Raw genomic sequence first — 26,285 nt, forward strand, 5'->3', positions numbered from 1 at the left:
TTTTAGTGGAAATATTATTACGCGGTTCACACTGTCCTTATTACCCACAATGCCACTGCATGCGATTTTGCATAGCAACACGACAGTTTTTATGTTATTCTCTTAGTTACCATCAATTTTTTTTTTTTTTTTTCTCAGATGGTTTAATGGCAATATGTACCCGATCAATGTACGAATAAATCAGAGCTGAAAGTGAAATCATCTCTGAGTCTATTCGCGCACAAGATTTAGCGACTTCCTTTTATTTATATAGATACGCAAGGAATGTATTTATATAAGCTGGGCCTATAGTTCATATTCACATTTTTTCTAAATAACGTAATGTTTCAACAGTGGGGTTTCAACACAAATTAGGCCTTCTGGCAAATATAGCTATTTAGCTGGACAATACTTACTGATGCAGATACTATATCTCAGCGCATCTAATTATTATGACATTCGTCCCCATTGCACTAAATGGATTGATTCAAAAAAGTTTATGGTACCCGGCGTTCTACGGCTTTTTATAAAAATATCGCGGGAAAAGAGCAAAATTGAAAAGAAATGGGGTTTCAAATTGAACTTTGGAATTTTGGAAGTATAAATCACGTTGGGTCTAAGGCTGCGCTAACACTTTTCTTTGACGACTTTGACCGCAGTGTTTTATTTTTTCAAATATCTTAAAAATACAAGAATCTAAGCTAATTGAACAGACAGTAGCTCCATCACATCTTCAGTTTTCCCTTACGATGTTTAAAATAACTATCGGCGCACAACCATACCTCCTTTTTGGATATGCATTACCTATTTCACAGGTGGCTCCTTGCCATCCTATTAGACAGTTGCATACATCTGGCGCATTCTTGCATACTCTGCCGTTGACACACGAAGGGCTACACACAGCTAAACAACAAAAAGAAATTATCAAGGTGATAATATTTTATGTTTTAAGATAAAACTGACTGGTGTGACGGATGTCACGTAAAAGGCCAAAGCCTATAGCTGTACTGCAGTAATTAAGCAGTCTGTTAAGCAATCTATACAGACATTCACCTCAAGCAGTTGCGAAGTGACAAGCTTTTGTGCATAGGCAATTGCTAGGCAGTAGCTAGACCTTCAAATAAGTTTTAAATTAGGCAGTCAAATTTGGACTGCTTATCTCAAGCAGTCGACTGCCTATTTGAATCTCTAATTTAGGCAGTCGATTACCTCAAATGAAGCTCAAAACCTGAAAGCCTTAAATTTAACTAGTTATTTGTAATGTACAATTGTCATTAAGAATGTATGATTTGTGTTAAAAGAGACCACAAAATCCACCATCCTCAGGACAGATTGTCCTGACAGATTGTTGTATGCAAATGAGCTTCCGACTGCTTATTAGGTCTGGCTTCATTTAGAGCTTCATTTTGATAATGAAAAATTCAAAAGTATCAGAGCATCATATATTGACTGCCTAGATTTTAAATAGACCTTCAAATCTATCAATTTTTGGTGCAATGTATGTGCTGCCCTTAGGGGCTTGGCAGCATATCGACCCGTGGCGAGCTTTGAGGGATCTAAGTATTCAGAAAGCGTGATTCAATGCCGTTTTATTATTATTATTATTATTATTATTATTATTATTATTATTATTATTATTATTATTATTATTATTATTATTATTATTATTATTATTATTATTATTATTATTATGTGACTGCCTGTGTTTCTTTGAATGCCAAGAAACAAGCTTTCAATGAACTGCCTAATTTTCCATCAACTTCTTGACGACGGTTGGATCAGGCATACATTTGTTTTTGACTGCCCGTGCACTGCTTATTGACTGTCTATTAAACAGTTGTTTGTGGTAGGGGCTACTACCTATTTCAGCCAGGCGGTCACCTGAAACACTATTTAAGAGGTAATTTGGTGATAGTTTTGTGGGATAAACATGTTCAATGCTTTGTAAATCTGAGCTATATTGCTATATACACTGTTGAAAATGAATGTAGTTTTACAGAGCCTGTAATGGAAAATAGCGGAGAAAATAATACGGGAAATTCACAAATTCTGTTTTCTTTTTATACTACGGGCTAATATATCTAAATCTACGGATTCTCTGTTTTATCAACGGCCATTTTCGCTAATTCCCTGGAAAAATGGAAAATCTGCTGCCGGGTAAATGGTTCATAAATTTGAATAATAGGTTATTTAGCCGGCAGCGGATTTCCCAAGGAATTTGAACGAAGAACTATTGCGGTAAAGTTGCCAAGGTATATTCATAGATATAGCCTAAGAAACTCAAAAAAATCCAAATAGGAAACAAAGGAATGTCAAGTGGGTTATTGATTATTTGAGTGACTACTTACCAGCAATTATCACATGTGACACATCATTTTAAAGCTTTTTAACATTGTTACTATTATTCAAAGTCTTAAAATTGGAAATTGCAACTACGGCAATGTCATTGGAGCTACTTCAACAACACAGTTCAAAGCAAGATTGAAAACGCATCTGCAGCATAACTAACTGACCCTGATCCTCCATTGGCGTGATATTCTACGGAGGCGGTGCCAATTACGAAGCATAAGCAGAAGAAGCAGAAGAAGAAACGGGTTTGTTGTCGATGGTCACATTTATTCAGCGTGATGGATAAGTGCTGATTTTTTTGCTCTAATTCATGTGTAACATGGTTTTAGCAAACAGACGAATCGGTTTTCGGTATGCAGGCAAACTGATAACGATAATACCATACTTACGTCTTAACTCAAATACATTCATGCGCGCCGAACCTCCACAGACCTGTGTGGGATCACCGGTACAAGCCATATTGCATTCAGATTCAGGGGCCGTGCCATGTCTTGCATATTCAGTATCCATGGCTCCACAAAAACATTCATTTCCGTATTGTACCCTGCATAGTGCATTCCTTTGGAATCGAATCATAAAGAGACCCTCGGTTACAATCTATGCATAAAAAGGTTTTTTAATGGATTTTGGAAGTCCTTCTACATGGCCTATTGAATTGATGATCCACTGAACCAGCGTCCTACTGAACGCATTTTGTAACCCCGAACCAAACCCCAAACCCCGATTGTTGACTGTCGGCTTTAACTCCAGGATTATCACTAGCGCAAAAGTCCATTGGCGTAGATTCCGGGGGATGGGGGGGGGGGGGATTCCCCAATATTTTGCCGGGGGGGGGTGATCCATACAATCATCCCCAAATGTTGACGCCTGAATATGGGTTTCTGACCAAATGAACCTCATAATTTGCACATTCACTAAATTTCAAGATTTTTTTCCAACCCCATCCCGTCCCCCCCCCTTCCATTGTCAAAAAGAAATGTATGCCACTGCAAAAGTCCCACTGAACCACATTTTGTAGCACAAACTACGAAACGGGGGTGGGTGGGGTGATAGTAAACTACCAAATAAAAAGTCGATATCTTTTGAAATAACTTTACAAGAGCAAACTGAAAATCATGAATTTAACCGTGGAAACCTCTACGGTGGGTCTCACCAACGCCCCTGATAAGCGTTCAAGGTCGACTTTGCCCCCGCGTAAAGTGCTAGGTTAAAAAATGTTATCACTATAAAATTGAAATTAAAAAAAGATGGATTTATGATTAGCTACTGTCGTTTGGGAGTTAACATGCGTGTTTTTTATGCCTGCTGAAAAACCCGAGTTGGAAGGTGCACCCTTCGTAGAACCATAGGGTAAAGCCATTTAGGTGTAAGAGTTAATATACCGGCTGATATACCCCCCCTAGGACGAGGGTTAATCCCAAATGTGGTTGCCAGGTCGCTAAAGTGGACTCGGATCTGCCTGATTTTGTAAAAAAAAAAAAGCGGAACAAAATAAGATTTAAAAAAACTTGTTATTTAGTGAATCAAACTATAAAAGACTTCAATTGACACATTGATGGGTTTTTTTTTTTTATTTTGACGCTAGCTGATGATAACATAAAGTTGGAAAAGTTTAGGACTATGGAAGAGTTGGCTTGGCCAAAGAAGAAGACTTCATCTGCCCTAGAGGTCAGGTGTCATATGTATGACATGGTCAAATGTCTATAGGATAGCTATATCTATACCCATTAATATTGTGAATGCAACACAGTGTTTGCTATTCTGTATACTTTAGTAGTTAATCTGTATAATTAAAGCCATATTATAACATTTTCAAACAAAATAGATTAGCATTTTATTTGCCATAAAATGATAGCTTTTACTGTCAGATATATCCCTTTTATTTTTGAGCCGAACAACTACGGCAAAGCAAAGAAAATTGGAATTTACTACCAGCGCACATGTCACCAATACGTACCGCTCCGTCTGTCATGTTGTGGTACGACCCTTTGTTGTGTATATCACTGTCCCGCACGCCGTGTACGTACTGTGTGTTATGAACATCGTATATGCGTTCGACTAATAATTCCATCGTAATAATAAAGCGCCGAATCCGGCGTTTTATTCAAAATCTCGGATTTTGACAAAACTACAGCACCTAGAGTCTTGATTTTTGCAGGGTACATTGGTTTAATAAAGTACAATTTAATTAATCGTGTAAAAAAGGAATTTTAAAAATTCAGTGAGGGCGTCTTCCTCAGCAAATGTTATAATATGGCTTTAATCAAAATCGAGGCCTTTATTGGGACATGTCTTGCAGTCACAATTGCCTAATAAAGTATAACCCAAACATCACCACTTCGACTGTCCAAACTTATTGGTAACTAAGATTAGCTGTGCTACAACGTTTGGATGTTTCATTATGATTATCATGACTCTCCTAAACATTATTGTGTATATACACCTACCCCAGAGATCATAGACAGAATTTCGAAGCGGTCCTCCACATATCTGCTGCGGAATACCCGCGGTACATGGAGAGTTACATTGAGTGTCACAGGAGGCTTTTTCCGTACATGTGATATTGGACCCCATCGTCCCCACATGTACAATAGTAGCCAGCTTGAAGTGCCGCGTAGCGTTTACCAAGAGTACGACAATGGTCGAAGCATTTGGAAAGAGTCATTGTTGAATGGTCCTCAAACTGACGTCGGTAGGAAAAACGGGATCTTCTGTGTCTATATAGCAGCCAACGTAGCGATGTTTTTCTAAGTAACAACAAAAAAAGAATATTAGGTCTAGACAAGTAAACCAAAGGTCACTCACAGGTTCGAATCCTAGAATGATCAGTTGAATTTTAAATCCAATTGCGCTAATGGACAAATTATGTACTTTTATGTTGGAAATATTTCGGCAATTCAATTTAATCGCAATGTAGTAGTATCTAATATCTTGTTTTGACTATCGTATTTTGATGCACAGGTCAAAATGGGACATTCCAGTCATACGGATGCTTTTAGATTCTCCCGGTATTTTCCCCAATGATGTTCTCTGGAAGCCCACGCTTTAGTACTACTACTAAATTATCTGGATAGTATTCGATAATATAACAAGAATGTATCCGATATTTGCTATCTAAATAAAACTCCGTTCTTGGATATGTTTTATACCCAAAGGAACTATTACAATACTATTCCGGTAATATATCGGATAATATACCGATACCTGTCTATATTTTGACATGGTTGCTGTAAATGGTTGATGTTAAAGCCAAAATGTACGATTTCAGTCCAAAATGACAAAATGATTATAATAATATTGTAATGTGCCCTGAGTAATTTAATTTGATTATTTATTTTTGTTTTCAATTTAGAGTTACTTCCATGAGAGATGTGAAACCCTCTTTGCAAGAGTTGGTGGGTAATGATATTTTCACGTTGATCAAAAACAAATTGAATCATATCTATTTTTGGAATGTTAGGAATCACATGTTCTCTAGAATGTTCAGTGTATTGCACCATTAAAGGAGTATTTCGTGATCCTAGCATCCTCTTTTTATGACATTTTTCAGTACATATCCACGAAAAAGCATATTCCCAAAATTTCAGTTGATTCCGATTTTGCGTTTGCGAGTTATGCATGATTTATGTGTATTACACTGCTCCATAGACAATACGTTGTAATTTCGTTCTGGTGCACCAGAACGAAATTCAAATTTCGCGATATCTTTGCTAAACGAATTAATCTGCAAGAAATATTTTGTACATAAACATTATGTAGCCAGAGTATTCCAGTGATATAAAAATCTCAACTTTTTTTGAGAAAAGTGGGGATGAGGCTGTGGATCACGAAATGCCCTTTTAAGGGAATCCCCGATAATGTAAAGTGAATATGACACGGAATGGTCTATTAAAATATTGGGGTGGTTTTTTTTAATATAAAAAGTGATTTTGGACTTACGGCTTGTAACAAAATTAATAACAACTGTCATGAAGGTTTGCCTTTCATTTCTAAATAAAAATAATGAGGACTGTGAAAGAGAACCCCCTTACTAGCTTAACTATATAGAGCTGTATGGGGATTTCAAAAACACTAACTCTGTTGTTATACAAACACAGCAAATTTGACTGATTCCAATTACATGTATGTTGGAATATATGTAGAGATTACAAGAGTATCCCTCCCCCCAAAAAAGTCCAAGTTTGAACAATTGACAAATTTAATTAAAAATTTCGTAGGAATAGATTGTGGCTTTAAATGTGACCACTTAACAATATTAAGAATGGGAAAATTCTTTTACGCTCGCCATATTATTATTCTTACCTTTTCGCATCTTGCATACGAACCGTTGAGAATTACTGCAATGCTTATCATTCCACGCTCCATGGTCATGAATCTCAGTACAATCCCCGTTGCCAGAATTATCAGGATTATTATTCCCGCTCCAGACCCAACTTGAATGCCAACTTGATGGGAGGAACTACAGGTATTGCAGAAGTAATGATTTCGATGTATTAATAATACTATTTACGAAGAATATAAAAAGTGATGGGCCGATTGGAGATCCTTGAGGAACACCACAAATATCTTTGTTCAGTTCAGATTAACACGATTTATAAGAGAGAACGCATTTTCTGTTATTCAAGTAATTTTTAACTAGGCTAATAATATATCTCACGAAATCCACAGTATTCCATATCAGATAATTACTACATAACGAGCAAAATAGTCTGATTTTTTTAAAGTGCTAACGCCCAAATTCTGCCAAATACTAAAAACATATATTTGACTATTAAAGCCATATTATAACATTTGCTGAGGAAGACGCCCTCACTGAATTTTTAAAATTCCCTTTTTTACACGATTAAATTGTACTTTATTAAACCAATATACCCTGCAAAAATCAAGACTCTAGGTGCTGTAGTTTTGTCGAAATCCGAGATTTTGAATAAAACTTTATTATTACGATGGAATTATTAGTCGAACGCATACACGATGTTCATAACACACAGTACGTACACGGCGTGCCGGACGGTGATATACACAACAAAGGGTCGTACCACAACATGACCGAAGGAGTGGTACGTATTGGCGACATGTGCGCTGGTAGTAAATTCCAATTTTCTTTGCTTTGCCGTAGTTGTTCGGCTCAAAAATAAAAGGGATATATCTGACAGTAAAAGCTAACATTTTATGGCAAAGAAATGCTAATCTATTTTGTTTGAAAATGTTATAATATGGCTTTAATGGTTCTTGAATTGAATTGGAGATAACACCACCACCAACAGCAGTAGCAACAAGTTACAAAACAATGACAATTCGAGTAGCAGCTGGAAGGTGGCACACGGTACTCTATACCAAACTGCCTATACCGATTTGGACGTCGAGTCACAAAATGGCCGCTCGGTAAATCGTTCACTGATCAGGTCTATACTACTTGCTGTGTAATGAGAAGAGACCACAGAGCCCAATATTGGAGCGGTTCTGAATTATGAACCATTCTCGAGTCACAAAATGGCCGCTCGTGGCCGAGGTTGGAACTATTAGCGATAATCAGTGATGACATTGTTAGAAATGTGTAATTAGGCTATGTATTCCTACAACACATTGTTTCTAAAAGGTAACAATCTACGAAAGAGATACGTACTTAGATCATCAAATAAACATGAGAAAATACGGTTTATTTTAACCCCCTGAGCACTACCTGCCGATCTAACATTGCCTCTGATTGGTCAACTACATGATATCTTCACTTTACTCACCAATCAGAACGGAGCTTTGCAAATAATTCACCCCAATTTTTTTTGCGTGGTGAAATTATTCTAACAATGTTGCTGATTGGGCCAATTGATAATGAAAACTTCTTTTTAGCCAATCGGCAAGTAGTTCTCATGGGGTTAATATCGTCTGCTTTTTTTACAGTATGTATGGCTCATTACCACCATAAGGTCCAGCTGAACCGGACCAGCTCACTGTCCATCTCTTACATACGATCCAGCTCTTAAAATGTACAATGTGCTCAGTTTAGCGATCGTTGTGTCGGCTCTCATACTCAGGGCCGGATTTACCTCTTTGGGGGCCCTGGGCCAGGCCAAAATTTGGAAGCCCCAAAGGCATGTGCACTCAAGTGGCCAAGTTTTTAGATTTTACTAGGACATTTGGGCGCGAAGCGCGGGAAAATTTTTCAATTTTAGCCCGATTTGAAGCTAAATTTTATTATCATAGGCAAGTGCGCGCGAAGCGCGCAAAATTTTGGAAGATGCACACTGCACCGGGCAATTTTGGGGGCCCTGGGCCCGGGCCCATCTGGCCCTATGGTAAATCCGACCCTGCTCATACTTTTATACTATCTGGTCGTGGGCTCGGCGCAATACTACTGTGATGCTATACTACTTCATATTCATATGCACTCCCCATGCGGGGCTCGTGCATTAGATCAACATCTTAGTACGCGTGTATTATTTTGTACAATTTCACTCCCAACAAGTGATACGCATTTATTAAACTATTAATATTTCACTTGTCTCACCATCGATCCGTCCAACCATTTAAATGTCCCTTCGACTTCAAGGTCATCCAAGCCAATCCACAAGGCACTACCCGCATCCACTGCTTTCTCTGTAACAACATGGCAAAAATGTAAGCCAAATTGGCATTGGAAGTTTGCAATGCATTGTGGGACAGTTTTTGCAGTTTTGGGACACTTTGCCCTCTGACCTATTGGGAAAATTCACAAATATCTGTTTTTGTGCGTACAAAATATAATCTAAAATGTTTGACAAGAATGAAAAGAAACCCCAAAAACATAATTATTTTATAAATTAATGATTTAAATATTTTTAATAATAAGATTAAGACAATAATAAATTAATTAGTAATAATTATAGCAATTACCCCGATATGTCAGAGGTCAAAGTGTCCCAAAACTGCTCTTAAAACCCGGAAGGTACAATGCCGATTGGGCTTATTCATGCCTATTGTATTTTATAGCATTACGTTATTAACTTATGGTTTATTTCAAATGAAAATAAAACAGAGATCTGATATTAAATTTGCGATGTTTAAAATAAGTAAGTAACGATTAGGAGAAGGGACGGTATAGGATGATAGGGAGGAACAGATGAAGAAAAAAGAAGACAAAGACCTCGATAAAAAGAAAGGAAAAGGTCAAAGGTAATCAATAGAAACAAGTTCTTAAAAACCAGAATGGGTACTATTGGCTTTCTCAAATAGTACCTGATTTGTTAATTACATTATATAATGATTAAAACGCACTCTGTTGGTCTGAGATCAAAACTGCTAGGCCAAAAGCACTATACTTTACATGGAAGTTGATTGTTGTCATTAACTTTGGTTTCAAAGCAAATAATACTAAATATGTTATCAAACTTGTTTACAAATGCATTAGGCTATATACATAATATCACACAAAAGTTTTTAAAAGTTGGTTTGAAAAGATTTATTTGGTCTGCCATAGACGTTCATGTGTTGCCTGGCTTGAAACAACAGAGGGTGGTCTGAATGTATACTTGCAATATTGTAGGTCAAATCATCTATATATAAAGATCATTAATACGTTTTTAAAACGTTAGTGTAAAATATTTTTGGGAAACATTTTTGTAAATTATTTTGTCAACAGTTACAATAACTTTCTGCTAGAATGTTTTTGGATCACGTTTTCAAAAATGTTTTATGAGAATTATATAGAAACGTTTTTTATACCGTTTTAAACCCGACATTTAAACTTTTTCTGTAAAACCTGAGTTTGCTGGGTGTCTATCTCTGATTCGCTCAATACATGATATATCCCTCTTTAGCTCTCTCTGTAACCAATCAAAATGGTTATTAGAAGTTGATAATTTCACCGGTTATGCCCCATGGGGTTAAGAACTTACGAGTGAGGAAGTTGTTTTCATTTTCACTATTAATACTAGTGAGTTGAGAATCCAAACTTTCACATCGTGCCTTTGCATCAGAGTATTTCAAGCCATTATCCGATACAAAGTAGCAGTAGTCATTCAAAGCTTCCCATCCTGGTGGGCACCTCAAATCTAAAAATATAAAGATAAAATGAACACATTCATTTGAGTATTTCCAGTCCACGATGCCAACCCACACAACTCTGTACACTCAGAACGTTAGTCACTATCTGGGTGTCGTTCATACTACCACCGCATTTGCGATGCGTTGCTTTGCGATACCGACATATCGATTACTTTTGCCGCAACTCAACGCAACTCGTCGCATTTCCAAGTTAAAATGTATTTAACTTCATTGCGATATAGTTTGCAGTACGATGCAGTGCGACAACGTTGAACAAATCGGAGGCGCATAGCAACAACGGGACTGATCGATTTTAAGCCCTAGGTAATTTCTTGTAAAATGTAGGATTTAATTTGATTAAAATTTGTAATACTTGTATAAAGGTATTGTTTTTAATCGCTGTCGTGCATCTATCGTCTCATATAATACGGGCGATATCATTAATTTTGGGGTAAAACAACCCATGATGTCGCCCGTATTATATGAGACGATAGATGCACTCTAGCGGCTAAAAACAATACCTTTAGGGACCGTTCACAAACACTTGTAATGGGGGGGCCTGATGCAAAAAATTTCATCGTGAAAAATTTTCGGCCCCCCTTTACAGACCTCAACAATTTCAGGGCCCCCTTTTTGACCTGAAAATTATGGGTCAACCCCATAGAAAAGCATATAAACTCAATTTTCCCAGGAAAATTTGTGGTCATTTTTTTCAGGCCCCCCCCCCCCTTAGGAGGGTCCAAAATTTTCAGGCCCCCTTTTTTGCATCAGGCCCCCCCTTACAAGTGTTTGTGAACGGTCCCTTATTCACTAAATATATGACTCATAATTCCAAAGTCAAAACCGTAGGTATTGGGCTTGTATTTATATTGTGTCTCTTCAAACAACGCTTACCTGCTTGGTTACAATGTTCGATGCACGTTTCATGTGTCAAACTCGATGAAGTAAATTCTCCAAGTGGTAGAACTCGATTATTTGGAAAATCCATAACACATTCGTGACTGATTACCTCTGGAATTAACATTAATAATTCAGTTATAAAGAGAGAAAGAAGAAAAAGAGGAAGCAGAAGGAGGAGGAGGGGAAAGGCGAAAGCGACGAAGAAAAAGAAGAATTAACCAAAATAGATGAAGAACACAATCAGCAACATGAAATGGTGAAGAAGAATAACTTAAAGGAGGATTTCGTGATCCTAGCATCCTCTTTTTATGACATTTTCAGTAGATATCCACGAAAAAAGCTTATTTCCAAAGTTTCAGTTGATTCCGATTTTGCGTTTGCGAGTTATGCATGATTATGTGTATTACACTGCTCCATAGACAATGTGTTGTAATTTCGTTCTGGTGCACCAGAACGAAATTCAAATTTGGCGATATTTTTGCTAAACGAATTAATCTGCAAGAAATATTTGGTACATAAACATTATGTAGCCAGAGGTCTCCAGTGGTGTAAAAATCTCAACATTTTTTGGGAAAAGTGGGGGGATGAGGCTGTGGATCACGAAATGCCCCTTTAACATAAAAGCTTAATAATGAACAAAGCAAGAAAGACAATTCTCGCGATTCCAATATGATGCGCCACCAGCTGTTGCTCTTGCCAGTCCAATGTTTTTTTCACACGCAAGTGTGATAATAATGTTATAACAGCTCCATGAAGGATTCCCTGTAGCTCCGTGTAATCAGTAGATAGAAAATGGATCTACTATAATTGTAAATTGCTGTTTTAGCGTGCATCCTTGTGTAACAGCATTATAACTGCCATTCAAACACACAATGACACAATGTTCCTGTGTTGTATTCGAATTACGCCGGCTTTGGATGTCGACTTTTTTTTTCGCATGATGCACTGCATAGTTTGGTAACTGCTGGAGGCGTATTGTATGTACTGTGAATCGACCGAATTTTCATGACATTTTACGTTCACATAATTTGGTCTCTAACTTGTTCGGTAAAATCCGTGAAATGTTTATAACCAACACGAATTTTCACGGATTTGTCAACCGATCACGGAAAAGTATATTTAATGTTTTAACAAAGACGATTTAATGGAAGCTGCAATCAACGAATTTAATAGTTGGCACGCCTTGACAATATGTTGGAACTTAACTATGTTTGATGAGAAGTACATACCTTCTCCTTACCCCTTCACTCCCCCATTCCCCCTCAATCAATGTTGGGGAGACTGGAAAGCTTAATGGAAAAAGTGCTTTCATCAACATTGAACTGGGGGAGAGGGGTGACGATTTACATTTAATATGCCCGAGTGTGCCAACATTAATTTCTTTGATTGTCCGAGGCGAATGTCAACTATTTCATATAAATTTCGTTTTTGTCTGATAACTCAAAAACGAAATGCCGCATGAGCTTCATACTTCACAGAATTTGGGAGTGGATTATAGGCCTTTGAATTATAATAGATTTGTAAATAAAGGAATTGGTTTATTTAGGGAGTGGTCACTGAAATCCTCCCCATTGCTAAATTAAACACATTTTGTGATGGGTCTAAACTGCATATAAATTGGTTAACAAAGTTCTTTGTATCTGATCCAGAATGTTCACTTACTTGTGTACGTTTCAACAACACCTGTTGTCTTATCAACACTTGATGGGTAGTGACTGCTACTGGCAACCGACGCTAGAAGTAGTTCCAGCGTTGATCTTGGAGTTGCCAGTCTGTTTTCCTTCAAGGGATTTTCTTGATCCCTGAGTCAGGAACTCATCAAAATGTGAGAGAGTTGGTACTGTCCTTCATCTCTGTTCATGGTGGTGCCCTCCGCTATCTTATTTCTATAGCCTCCTTTATCCAGCGAGTGTATCTATTTTGCTCTGTGCCGATGACCTCAGCTTCCCCCCATCCTATGACGTGATTCTTGTCGACGACATGATCAGTAATGGCTGACTTATGTGTAGTTGTTAACGGTTCCTTTCTCCCTGCTCTGTTGGTTACCGTTTTACTCGCTTTTATGCGAGGAAGCTGAGGTCATCGGCACAGAGGTCATCGGCACAGAGCAAAATAGATACACTCGCTGGATAAAGGAGGCTATAGAAATAAGAAAGCGGAGGGGCACCACCATGAACAGAGATGAAGGACAGTACCAACTCTCTCACATTTTTGATGAGTTCCTGACTCAGGGATCAAGAAAATCCCTTGAAGGAAAACAGACTGGCAACTCCAAGATCAACGCTGGAACTACTTCTAGCGTCGGTTGCCAGTAGCAGTCACTACCCATCAAGTGTTGATAAAGACAACAGGTGTTGTTGAAACGTACACAAGTAAGTGAACATTCTGGATCAGATACAAAGAACTTTGTTAACCAGTTTACTATACCGATCCTGATGAATCTGTTCAATCATGCATATAAATTGGTTTTTGGTCCATATCTTTAAAACAAAAGCACGTATTACAACCAAATTTTACACATTTTGTTATGATGATATGTTTCCACCTCTATCAAATGTACAGTACGATATTCATTCAATTACGGGAAACACAATGCAAATATGTATGACATAATACGAAATATGACGTAATAAGATATGCTTTCAGTGACCACTTCCTAAATAAGCCAGCTTATTTTATTTTCAACAATTTTATAATCATTCTAAAGCACATGGTCCACTCCCATATCGTGTGCAATATGAAGTTCCTACGATATTCTGTTGTTGAGTTATGAGACAAAAACGAATTTTAGATGTCATATTATTTTAGCGTTCGCCTCAGACAATCAACGAATTTAATAGTTGGCACACCTTCACAATATGTTGGAACTTTTCATTGCCGCTCTGATAGTTAAGTGAAATTAGTATAACTATGTTTGATGAGAAGTACATACCTTCTCCTTTCCCCTTCCCTCCCCCATTCCCCTTCAATCAATGTTGGGGAGACTGGAGAGCCCAATGGAAAAAGTGCTTTCATCAACATTGAACTGGGGGAGAGGGGTGGAGATTTACATTTAATATGCCCGAGTGTGCTAACATTAATTTCTTTGATTGTGGATTTCAAACGTGTTAAATCAATTTAAACTATCAAGCTGCTTGTGTAGGAGTTTGCTTGGGTTATCGCAATCGTGATAAAGATATTTGTGTTTGAAGTTGAGGTACCTAGACATTGGTGTCCATCCGTGTCCAGTTGGTAACCAGGGTTGCAGGAGCAAGAATACTCCTCTATTCCATGTTCGTTATGGCAGTTATGATCACAGCTATGAGTGCCAACAGAACATTCATCAACATCTGAATAAGAAAAGAGCGGTATCTCAGTGTTAATATGAAAAAAGACCTTGAATACCTGTAATTCTCGGTTAAAATGACACTGTTTAAATAAGAAACGTTAAACAAAATCCCAAAATGCGGTTCATTTTCTACATGTTTTATGGGACACCTAATTGTATTTTAGAATAAAAACTTTTTTGAACAATAAACGTATGCACTATGAACTTGTACTACTGTTTAAGGGTTAACTAGTTTCGGTTTAAAGCTTATAAATAATGCGCGTTTGAGTACAAATTTTAAACAATTATTGATTTATAATCCTTTAAACAGTGGTCAGGTTTAAATTTTTGTTAAGCAACGCAGAGTTAAGAAAGTTTAAAATTGTTTGAAAATTCTTTAATCGGCAAATCAAGAATGTATTAAGATATACCGTAAAATCCCGTCTACAAGCATATATAGTGTTTTTTATAAAAGCTTAATTAATTCGAAGCAAGCGTTAATATACCAATACAATAGATCGGTCTTAAAATAATACTTGTTTGTATATGCTTGGATCCGTAATTTATTTGCTCAAACTCCATAATGGCGACTGGATTAATGTAGCTTGCATCAGAAGCACACTATATGCTTGTAGACGGGGTTTTACGGTATGTGTTAATACATTAAACATACCTGGAACATGTGGAATATATTCACAAACATACGAATTAGTCTCTGAGCAGTAATGGTCGTTCCATAGGCCACCCTCTGTTATTTTCATATGCACGCAGTATCGTTGTTCTGCTGGCGGTGCATTCGAGTACTCAAAGAAAGACGATGGTATTTCATCAAAAACTCCGTTAGGTTCACCGGAAATCCATCTGGCATATGCCCCTGCCATAGTACCATCAGCTTTATGCAATACGTCTGTGTCTGGGACGAGCATCCCAATCCAAGCAAATACTTTACCCGAATATGACCTTAAGTGTAAAAATAAGACTTTGTGAAATGTGGTCCAAAAGCACAAATTTCAATGTCTAGAGGGTTATCTATTTAAAACTACTCTGCCATGAAAGCTGAAGTCGAAGTAAACGAGAAAATCTATAGTGAGCCTTAAAGGAAGTGTCCAGCAACCACAACATTATGTCTTATATGTTAGAAAAATAATTATCAAGCACGAATCACATGGTTTTATTTCAAACTCATTATTAGACTTAAAAACGGATAAAAAGAGCAATCTCTCAACACGCGATATTCAAAATTCCCGCGCCGAAATTTTCCAAGGCAATGACGTCATGGTTATTTGTGCTCATTTGTCGTTAGGCTTCATTTAATTATTCGGACGTCCTTGCTCTAGGCAATTTCGGCGCGGGAATTTTGAGTATCGCGTGTTGAGAGATGGCTGTTTTATGGTTAATATGAGTTTGTTTTAAATAAAACCATGTGATTCGTGCTTGATAATTATTTTCTAACATATAAGACATAATGTTGTGGTTGCTGGACACTTCATTTAAGTTATGAACAAAAATACGTCACTTACAATAGTTTCCACATTTCCTCGTAGACTACAAAATTACCACTTATGTAATATTTATTTATTATTGGTAGTCTAATTTGGTCTGGTTAAAAAAGAAACCTCATTTTGTTGAAAATTACTGATTGAATTGGGCTAAAATAATTTCTGTTCCAAACGTCAACGCGTGCATTTCTATATCTTCGATCCAGAAGGCCGTTGTAAATCGTACGCGGTAGTTAAAGACCCATTCAGTGAGTAAAAAAAATTAAATTATTTATAAATTGCTTAAAAGTGAAGGATAAGTCATTCAAATTGTCATTTAGTATTTTTGAAATGACAAATTTGGCACACACACATAAAAGAAAACAGCAGTACTGACGAAGTTGAAGCCCCATTCAACAAATACATGTAGCTAAATTAGATACTGTCAGTATCTAAATTAGAGATTCGTGTAAAATGTCTTATTTTGTTTTAAATACACGGTTTTCGGCTGAACCACTTGCAGGCAATGTTAGCACATCTATGACAATGACAAAGGTACCAAAATCTGAATTTTGATGCTTTTACGATCGTCTGGATGAGCAAATCACTGAATGGGCCTTTAAGTATGCCGCATGGGTATAAAAGACGTACGCACATAAAGCACGAACTGCAGGGGAGGAAGGAACATCGTTTGAGATGACAGTGTAGAAAGTCAATAGTGTAAAATAATGTCTCATATTACTTACCGTAGTGCTTCCAAATCACGACTTACTAATGAATCGATATGCTTTTGTGTAGCATAGTTTCCTATGTAGGCTAAATCTCCTCCATATCTATCGGCACAATGCTGCCGCCCCTCATCCCATGTTGCCCACTCATTTTGAGGAATGTAGCACTTACCGCTACCAGGCATGACATCACGACATTGCTCTATATGGAGAAGCGAACGCCCATCATTGCAAAAAAATAAATAAATAAATAAATAAAAAAACAAAACAAAAAAAACACGTTAGATGCTTCGACAGGTCAGATGTTACTTATATTAGGGTGGTTAGATAATTCCCTGGTGGATCACACACCTTATGGCATTGATAGTATATACATGCCATTGAATTTGTGTTGCGATCATTTCGATTGTGGTGCAGTACTCAAAAGCGTGATCCAGTTGGCATAGTGATCATCGGAATACACGTAACACTTCGCTGACGAATACTGACATCGCATCAAAATGGACCTGTTACCGTTAGTAAAAGCACGAAAATCCACCCCACTTTTTTCGCCATTAACCCCTCCAGAGCTCCACAGTAAAGCGGCTAAGTGGTTTTCTTTCATTTCACCTCATTCATGTCATTATTACGGTTTAAAATTATCAGAAACCCTCCTTGAACTTTGTTACTAATATTACCAATACTCTAATTAACAAAATTAAAATTTGACCGAAATCATACATTATTAAGTTTCAGTATTATGATGATATTGGACTGTTAGGTTGTTCGGAAGAGCGCACACAGGGAAAGAGTTGGTTATTTATTTCTACATGTTATAATGCAATTAGAATTACAATTCAACAGAAATTCGCCATTTAAAGAAATAATGAGTTTCATGGCCACTCCTACCCCGGGGGCTAAAGAGAAGGTAAATTTTTACCGCCCCTTGCAGCAACAGCCCGAAAAGGTTGACCCAATTATTTTCCACCCAGGATGACTCTTGAAAACTGCAGGATCCACGTGTCGCGTACGTACCTTTGCTGGGGTAATACTTGCAGATGTAGGCACGAAGGTCGGTACTACCGCATTTACGATCATTCCATTGTCCGGTTCCATAATACATTTCTATACATTGTGCCGCCGGATAGCCATTTGGTTCTGAGCAACACCAATTAAAGTAAGCTTGTACTTTGTTATCCGCCGTTTTGATTGTGTTAGTGTAAGATCCACGGAAAGTCCCAACCAAACCGAACCACTTAAATGTAAAGAAAGAGCAAGATTATTAAAGCAATCATAATCGATCCCTCGCTGAGATCCATACGATGTAAGTAGAACGACAATTTTGTGGTGAATTGGTGGACGACTGGCATGTGTATACATGCAACTGAAGATCCCTAGAATAGAGGGTATCCGTGTTCTATAAGCTGCATATCCTATCAGCGACTTCTATACTTTGTTTAGGACTTTCAAAAGAAGTACTTGCATGTGCAACCATAACTGTTTCAAAATAGCCCGCCAAAGTCATGCAGGTACTCCGAGGTCGTACATTGAATTGGTTTGAATGAGGAATACTACAGGAACCAGCACCTTTTGTTAGAAGTCACACATGAGTAAAGTGGATAACGTCTATTGCTGGCATCCCTATCTGTTTTTATTTGCTAATAGATGCTGTCTTTTATTTTCCATGGGTAAACCAGATAGGCTGGAAAGTACCACTTTAGTAATGAAGAGAAAAGCTGTACTGCTACCAGATGCAGCTGACATAATGGGTATATAAAAACAATTGAATTGGAGTGGCTTTTTGTTGGATCCGTTCTGATATAATGTATTCCCAACCTGAAAATTACTTATCCCACTCGTGACCTCCTTTGTCCCAAATTGCCTTCTATGACCGTCTATTAAATATGAGTTCAATTCTTTTAAATAGCAGTAACAAAGCATCCAAAACATTAATTCAATTTTTTTTCATTTTGATTTAATTTTGCGAAAGGAACGATTTGAGACCAGTTGGATTAAAATTGGGAGAATTTTTCAATTGTAGACGTTCATGGACCCCAAAAGTTACAATTGACCTTTTGCCTACTCATTTACTGTATGTCGGAGACAGGTCAAACTATATATTTTTTTCTTAATATTTATGACGATAATATTATAGTGTGTTTTTTAAACAAGTTTTGATCAACTTTGTAATTTCACACCAAGTTTAAATGACGATTTGAATGGATATGTTTGTAACTATAATTAGCTTGTTTTCAACTATTTTCAACATCATTTCGTCCCATAAAATTCTGCAATGCAGAGATAAAAATAGCTGCCTTTGGATTTAGCTCCATTTGGAACAAAAAAAAGAAAATCTTTAATATTTATTTTTTTTTCTTCGCACGAGGGAGGTTAAGGGATCTAAAATGAGCGTTTATTGCGTTTCGACAGTATTTTTTGTGGGACATGAGAGCATCTCAGACCTATCAAATTGCATTCTGAATACGAAGCATGTCTTTCTGATATCAAATAATTTTCATTTTTGAAAATCACAATATAATACAAATTTTATGACAAATTATAAAAATTTGATATTTTTCAAATTTTTGATATATAACAGCCCTCTAAGTAAATTATATAAATCTAATGACATATTCTTAAAGTGTATGTAGCAGGGAGGAAAAACCGACGGTCAATTGAAAATTTTGACCTTTCATATTGAAGATATGGATTTTTTTCCCAAAAAGACCTAATTTTTTTTGGTGTTTTGGGAAAAAAATCCATATCTTCAATACGAAAGGTCAAAATTTTCAATTGATCGTCGGCTTTGCATCCCACCTACATACACTTTAAGTATAAATCATCAGATTTATAAAGTTTACTTCAAGTACTGTAAAATATCAAAAATATCAATTTTTAATGATTTGCCATAAAATGTGTATTAAATTGCGAATTTCAAAAATCAAAATTATTTGATATCAGAATGACATTCTTCGTATTCAGAATGCAATTCGATATGTCTGATGTGCTCTAATGTCCCACAATAAATACTGTCCAAACGTTCATACCCCAGCCCTTAAAGACCACCAAAAATTGTTATAACGGTTCTAGTGGACCAATGTTAGTCGATTGGCCAGAGTACAGCTACTCTTAGCAATATCATCAAATAATTTTTACATAAAGCAGCCTTTGGAGTTAGCGCCTTTTGGAACCAAACTGTTCATATACGACGCATTGCAAGTCCATTATTCCGTCATCGTAACTCTTTCATAGGATTTACATATTCTAGACTTACGATGACTTGAAGCGCATGGCTAGCACGCAGAGCATTAAAATGCTCTGCGTGCTAGCCATGCGCTTCAACGGAAAAAGTTGAAGTTTTGAAATATTTTCTCAAAATATCAAGAGCTATCTTAAGAACTACTGGATCAATACTAGGCGTGTTTGTACTCATTTTAATGCATTTTTCATGCTGATTCCAAATATGGTCATGAAAATTTACATTTCTGAATTTTTTTAATTTTTAATTTTTTTAAACATGTCGTCTGCAGTCGGCACCCGCGTGAAGAGAGTTAACGGACTGACTTATACGGCGGATGTGTCGTAAATCTGAGTACAATAAGCCAAATCGGCATTGCAATTTTATTGTGGGACAGTTTTTGCAGTTGTAGGACACTTTGCCCTCTGAACAATCAGGATTTTGTTTGTGTGCGTACAAAATATTATAATAAATGTTGTACTGAAATAAAAGTTGTTCAAAAAACATGATTATTTCACGAATTAATTATTTACAATATGGTTAATGTTAACATTATTACAACAATAAATGAATGAATAATAATTACAACAACGTTGCCGATATGTCTGAGGTCAAAGTGTTCCAAACCTTCTCTCTAAAACCGGAAGTTACAATGCCGATTGGGCTCATTATGTGTAATATGCATTTCACATCGTAGGTCTAAACAAATTGTAACCCTAACATTATACAAAACCTATGGAAGAGTTTTGGACGACGCGTCGTAAACTATTAGAGAGATTGCGATTTCCAAACGTACGTATCGAACGTACGTGGAATCTATTCAAATTCACTCTCCTGTAACGGGATTTTGAATAGATTGCACGTATGTAGGCCTACGTTCGATGCTACGTTTGGAAATCGAAATCTTTCTATTACCTTGGTAAATACGTAGTAACCAGGCCATTTATATGGGTCTGCTCTTCAGGATGAGTGGGTGCAACTAATTGTCCATTCCAGTCGTTTATGCAGTTTTCCTTGGCAGTGTTCCAATTTACTGCCGTGGCTTCCACTTTATAGCAAGCGCCGGCGTAATAATCATTGCACGGAATCGGAATTGCTGGTATTTTGAAGAAGTAAATGATATATAGTTATAATGACGATATTGATCTATTACAGGATCAGTCTCATAAAGCAAGATTTGCGCATGCGTATTTTATTTTATTTTATCGTTAATTTTGTTCGGGTTTGAAAACCCCAGATAGGCCAAGAAGCCTATTGTGAGATATTATAGGTCCATTTTCAACATCGGGACGCGATGCGAGCAGTCAGGGGGTTATACCGTACTCTTCTTGAAACTGACTGTACACTACATGTACAGGTATGCAACACTCCATACACTTGACTGCTGGCTTAATGTCCCTTCCGAAGGACAAATTTTGACAATTAAATTCCGACTTTATTTCTTCAGGTCAATATCCCAGCAAAGTTTTCATCGCCGGGAATCGAACCCAACACCTCATGTACAAGAAGCGAGAATCCAAACAACTGAGCCATGCACGCTTTTTACCAAAAAGAGTAGCTCATGCGCATGGCTTTCTGGGAGCTGTTTCTTACGCTTTGCTTTTTTTAAAATCTAATAATTGTGTTCAAAAATATTTAAAATCATAAAAAAAAGAAGAAAAGAAAATACACAAGAAAGAGATAATTTACGATCAGCAGTTTAATCAAAATGCAATTTACGTCTTTAATAAATTACTGGAATAAACAAGTCTGACAGTAACAGACAAACGAATTGTGATGGTTTTAACCACCGACTACTACAGACCATGTATCAACAGTCAAAGTCCCCGTGCATTGTATGCTTTGAATTCTCGCATATTCATGAGGGCATTTTTCATGATTTTTCGATCGTGCCGTGTCTGCATACTGCAGTTACTGTTCATTTTCCTATACAGGGCGTATCAAAATTAAGTATACAGTTTGAAAAATGCCGCCAGATTAAAACATCTTGTCCTCCTATAGCTGAAAAATCACTAGCGTGTGACCAATAATAAGGATTTGGTGGCTACTTTTGTGAACCGAGTACAAAAAGCAGTTGCGCGAAGTCAATAAAAATCAAAACGAAATACAAATCACAAAAGAAGTCTCACAACTTTCTTTACTGTGTACTGTTATTGAAAGTTTTATTCTTAGTTTTCCACATGCCCACAATTCTTCTGCATGCAGATTTCGGCTCTTCTCAACATGGCGTTCACACCACGTCTAATGAGAGGTCTGTCCTGCCTGAGAATGTCAACTTATGCAATTATGCGTCTCTGAAGTTCATCAAGGTCTGCGGGAGGACTTGTGAAAACATTAAATGGAAACTCTGCTTCCTCGCCAATGATGAAATCTTCCAGGAAACGTAGTGGACGGGCAAGAAGCCGAGGGACTGAAAACACAGTGCGACGTTGGTGATCTGTTTGCTGAAGTTGATGTCTCTTTATCTTCTGATAGGGATGAAATCGCAAGTCATAAACAAGTTATTCTGTTAAAGGTTGCAGATGGTATTCCAAGTCTATTTCAACGGCAGCTAATTTGACCTCCTGCTTGCCCCGCCTGCAGAGTGTTACGGACTGCTATTATATTATCAGCAGATCTTCCAGTTCGGGGGCGACCGCAATTTTCTCTGTTCAGATTACGACTCGTTCCAGTTATCTGATACTTCACAACATTTTTATAAATAGCGTCATGTGAAGGGGGACGTGCATTTGGGTATTGCTGACGGAATCTCCGAGGCACTTCTGCTGGACTCTGGGTGCGATGGTACACTGCAACAAATAAGACCCTTTGCTCTGGCGTGTACTGTGGAATATCCATTTTAATGTTGCTATTATCCTTGTCAAGTAGCATATGTAAGGAGATAGTTGCCCAGATTTAACAAAGGTCACGTGTTATGTAACTCACACATGCACAATGAGCATGATGAGGACAAATGATCTGTACACTTGCATGTTTCTCTTGGCTGCACAACAGTAACAAGCACTCAATTGACTTCGTGCAACTGCGTTTTGTACTGAGCTCACAAAAGTAGCCACCAGATCCTTATTAATGGTTACACGCCAGTGATTTTTCAGCTGAAGGAGGAGAAGAAGTTGCTTAAGTAATCAACTAGAGAATTTTGACCAAAGACCTCATACCTTTAAATCTAGCGGCATTTTTCAAACTGTATACTGAATTTTGATACACCCTATACATGATACACAGTACTCTCACCATTGATGCATGACCTCTACAAACAGTGTATGTCATAGGTATATGGGCATTGCCTAGTTAAAGTCACTGTGAGAAAAATAACCGGTCAATATTTAAAGTACTCTCTGAAATTCTAGAAAATATAGTTTTGTAACATGTCCTAAATTTTTAGCTAATTTAGGTGTTTGGATATATTCGCACTTTGGTGTTTTAGTGTATGTTATAGGAATTAGGGCATTGCCTAGTTAACGTCACTGTGTGAAAAATAATCGGCCAATATTTGCCGAATGCTGGTTAACAATATGCAGACTATTGTCTCATTTCGGAAACAAAGGCTCACTCAGTATTGTTACCTTGCGTTTGCTCTATAATCGTTCACCCAACTGAAACTATAATACCAGCTCATTGCAATATCGCACATGTGGATTTAACCAGAGAAGATCTGATTTAACATAGTTGAGCTGTTTTCAATGAGAGTTTATATCTTGGTTTAATAGCTTTTAATAGGGGTTTAAGTCCTGCAAATTCTACTGCAGACAAAACTGCATCATGGACCCTGTTCACATTAGAAAATTTCTTCATTCGACGAAGATAAGTTAATCTTGATTAACTACCGTATTGGTCCGAGTATAGTCCCACCCCAATTTTTTTTTTTTTTTTTTTTTAAGTTTATTTTTTCCCGGTTTTGGAGTGTCCCTGGACCTAGACCTAGATGCTAGGATCATTCATGGTTGACCTAAAAAAAAAAAAAAATTTTTTAAATTCAAGATATTTTGTATTTTTAATATGAAAATTGATACTTTGTTATCATGTCATACTCTATTAATGATTTCAAAATGCATTCAAATTCAATGCATTTTGAAATCATTAATAGAGTATGACATGAAGACAAATTATCAATTTTCATATTAAAAATACAAAATATCTTGAAATTTTTTAAATTTTTTTTTTTAAGCATGCATACACATTACGCTGAACGAAGACCGAACGAGCTATTAACGCCCGGCTATTATTAAAGCCGGCGAAGGTCACTTGTCACATGATCACTTTCCTTCATTGAACGGAGCGAGCGTACACATTACAAAATTTTAATCTTCGTCGAAGAAAGAAAAGTGCGTACACATTAGGAAAAAAACATTTTTAATCTTCGTTCGAGGTTCGTCGAAAGAAGAAAATTTCCTAATGTGAACAGGGTCATGGACAATCTAACCAGCGTTGCGTGCCTTCGCGTATACGCGATAGATCGTTGCGTGCCTGCTCATTTAGATTCGTTAAAGTTGTTTTCATTCCAAATAATGTTAACCTGTACTTTTATATTGTACGTATAATTGGCAGTGATGAGACCCAAAGGTTTCCATAATTCCAGGGTTCAAACTAACCTTGAAGTGGTATGTTTAGCAAAATTTGAGTAATCTATAGAATATTAATGAGGAAAACGGAGACCACCAATTAATTTTTATTAGAAATCGGTAAATTAATCAATGAAGAGCAAATTATCATTTTAATTAGTAATGTGTTAACTTATTCAGGTAACATTATCTGGCCGTTGTTATGGACAACAAGAATTGTTAGTGCCTTGTGACGTTGACATCGATCAGTGTTAATTTGTGAATTCACGTACAAAAATATGCACAATACGATGTTTAGTTTCAAAATTTTACTGTGAAATTGTAAAATTGTAGAAAAGTGTACGGTTAAGCTAACAGCTAATAAAACTCTTCAGTCACGAAAAGTGTACCGTGTTAATTTACAGTAAGCCAAAAAATTAAGGTACCAGTTGTGTTCACCCTTGTATATCCTCAATAAAGACAAATATGTAAGATTAAAAACAAGCAGCCAATACCTGTACTCTTTAGCTCTGATTTAAGACCTTACTTGTTGAAATTGGTTGAGAATGAAAGATACAGTGATCTAAAACCTAATGAAGAAACGAAATCAAAAGTTGCACTTTTTTTGTTCTAATCAATGAAAGCACGACGCTAGTTTTAACATGCTAATCAATGGAAGCACGGCGCTAGTTCGCTTGTTCGCGACCGTCGTTGTGTGCAAATCAATAGAGCCTCATATGGAGCAAACGGCAACTTTTGGCATCTGCCTTGAGTTTTTGGATCGTTGTGTGTTTATTTATGCTGGTTCCAATTATGACATATCTGTCTTTGTTTAGGATATACAAGGGGTGAACATAACTGGTACCTGAATTATTTGGCTTACTGTATGTAGCTCAAAATGTCGCCCCTGAGAAAAAAAGCTCAAAATGTCGCCCCTGAGAAAAAAAGCTCAAAATGTCGCCCTAAGAAATTAGTTTTAAGATTTTCTCGAAAATAGGAATTTTCTACATATCATTATTTCTCTAATGTGTTAGCAACGCGTATCCAAAATTTTAACGAAATCCGTTAATACGGTAGTAAGCTTTCCAAAATAAAGTGAATTAAAATACACGGTGGTGGAATGTAGAATACATTTCAAACACTAGTAACAAATGTTTCCCTTGGATCAGAATAAAACGATTACTAATAAGATTCCTTAGACCTTTACCTTTAAGATACACTGTAATTTTCCCCTACGATATTTATAGGGGCATTTTGTGATCTACAGCTTCATTCCCCATTTTTCTCCAAAAAAGAGTTTAAATTTTTATACCACTGAAAACCTCTGGGTGCGTAATGTTTATGTACAAGATATGTCTTGCAGATTAATTCGTTTACCAAAAATTTCGTGATATTTGGATTACGTTCTGGTACACCGGAGGATAGGATCACGAAATACTCCTTTAATTCCAGAAATAGATTTTAAAGGGGCAACATGCATCAAATTTGTGAAGTAGAAAAATCTAGCGTATCCTTAAACCAAAATATGGAAATTTATTTTTCCTTTAATCTTACCTTGGGATGAAGTAGTGAATGTACTCGTCACAAGTAAAAGAACATGTAGGCGTTGATCAAAATGCATTTTGAAATAGTACGAAAACAATCACGCTGATTAAAACGGTAAATAAACTAAACACTGCCAACTTCATGTTACGACATAAATTATTCTTCAAATAATAATATCGAACGCATGGAATCGGGCTAAAAACGTTCAACCGAGTCCAT

At 36.8% G+C, this 26,285-nt stretch overlaps 1 protein-coding gene across 1 annotated transcript; it reads right to left on the reverse strand.

Moving 5' to 3' along the window:
- Positions 1 to 789: 789 nt before the first annotated feature.
- On the reverse strand, positions 790 to 26,285 carry LOC140157433 (uncharacterized). Its single transcript, XM_072180632.1, has 13 exons — positions 26,076 to 26,285; positions 20,896 to 21,076; positions 17,778 to 17,997; positions 16,782 to 16,965; positions 15,231 to 15,517; positions 14,451 to 14,579; positions 11,245 to 11,361; positions 10,203 to 10,358; positions 8,837 to 8,925; positions 6,631 to 6,787; positions 4,776 to 5,075; positions 2,718 to 2,887; positions 790 to 882 (listed from the first exon to the last, which is right to left on the reverse strand). Exons 3-11 carry the CDS (start codon positions 17,863 to 17,865, stop codon positions 4,990 to 4,992), a joined length of 1,293 nt encoding a protein of 430 aa, XP_072036733.1. The 5' UTR covers positions 17,866 to 17,997; positions 20,896 to 21,076; positions 26,076 to 26,285; the 3' UTR covers positions 790 to 882; positions 2,718 to 2,887; positions 4,776 to 4,989.

Source organism: Amphiura filiformis, chromosome 7 (assembly GCF_039555335.1).
Source record: "Amphiura filiformis chromosome 7, Afil_fr2py, whole genome shotgun sequence".
Lineage (NCBI taxonomy): Eukaryota > Metazoa > Echinodermata > Ophiuroidea > Amphilepidida > Amphiuridae > Amphiura > Amphiura filiformis.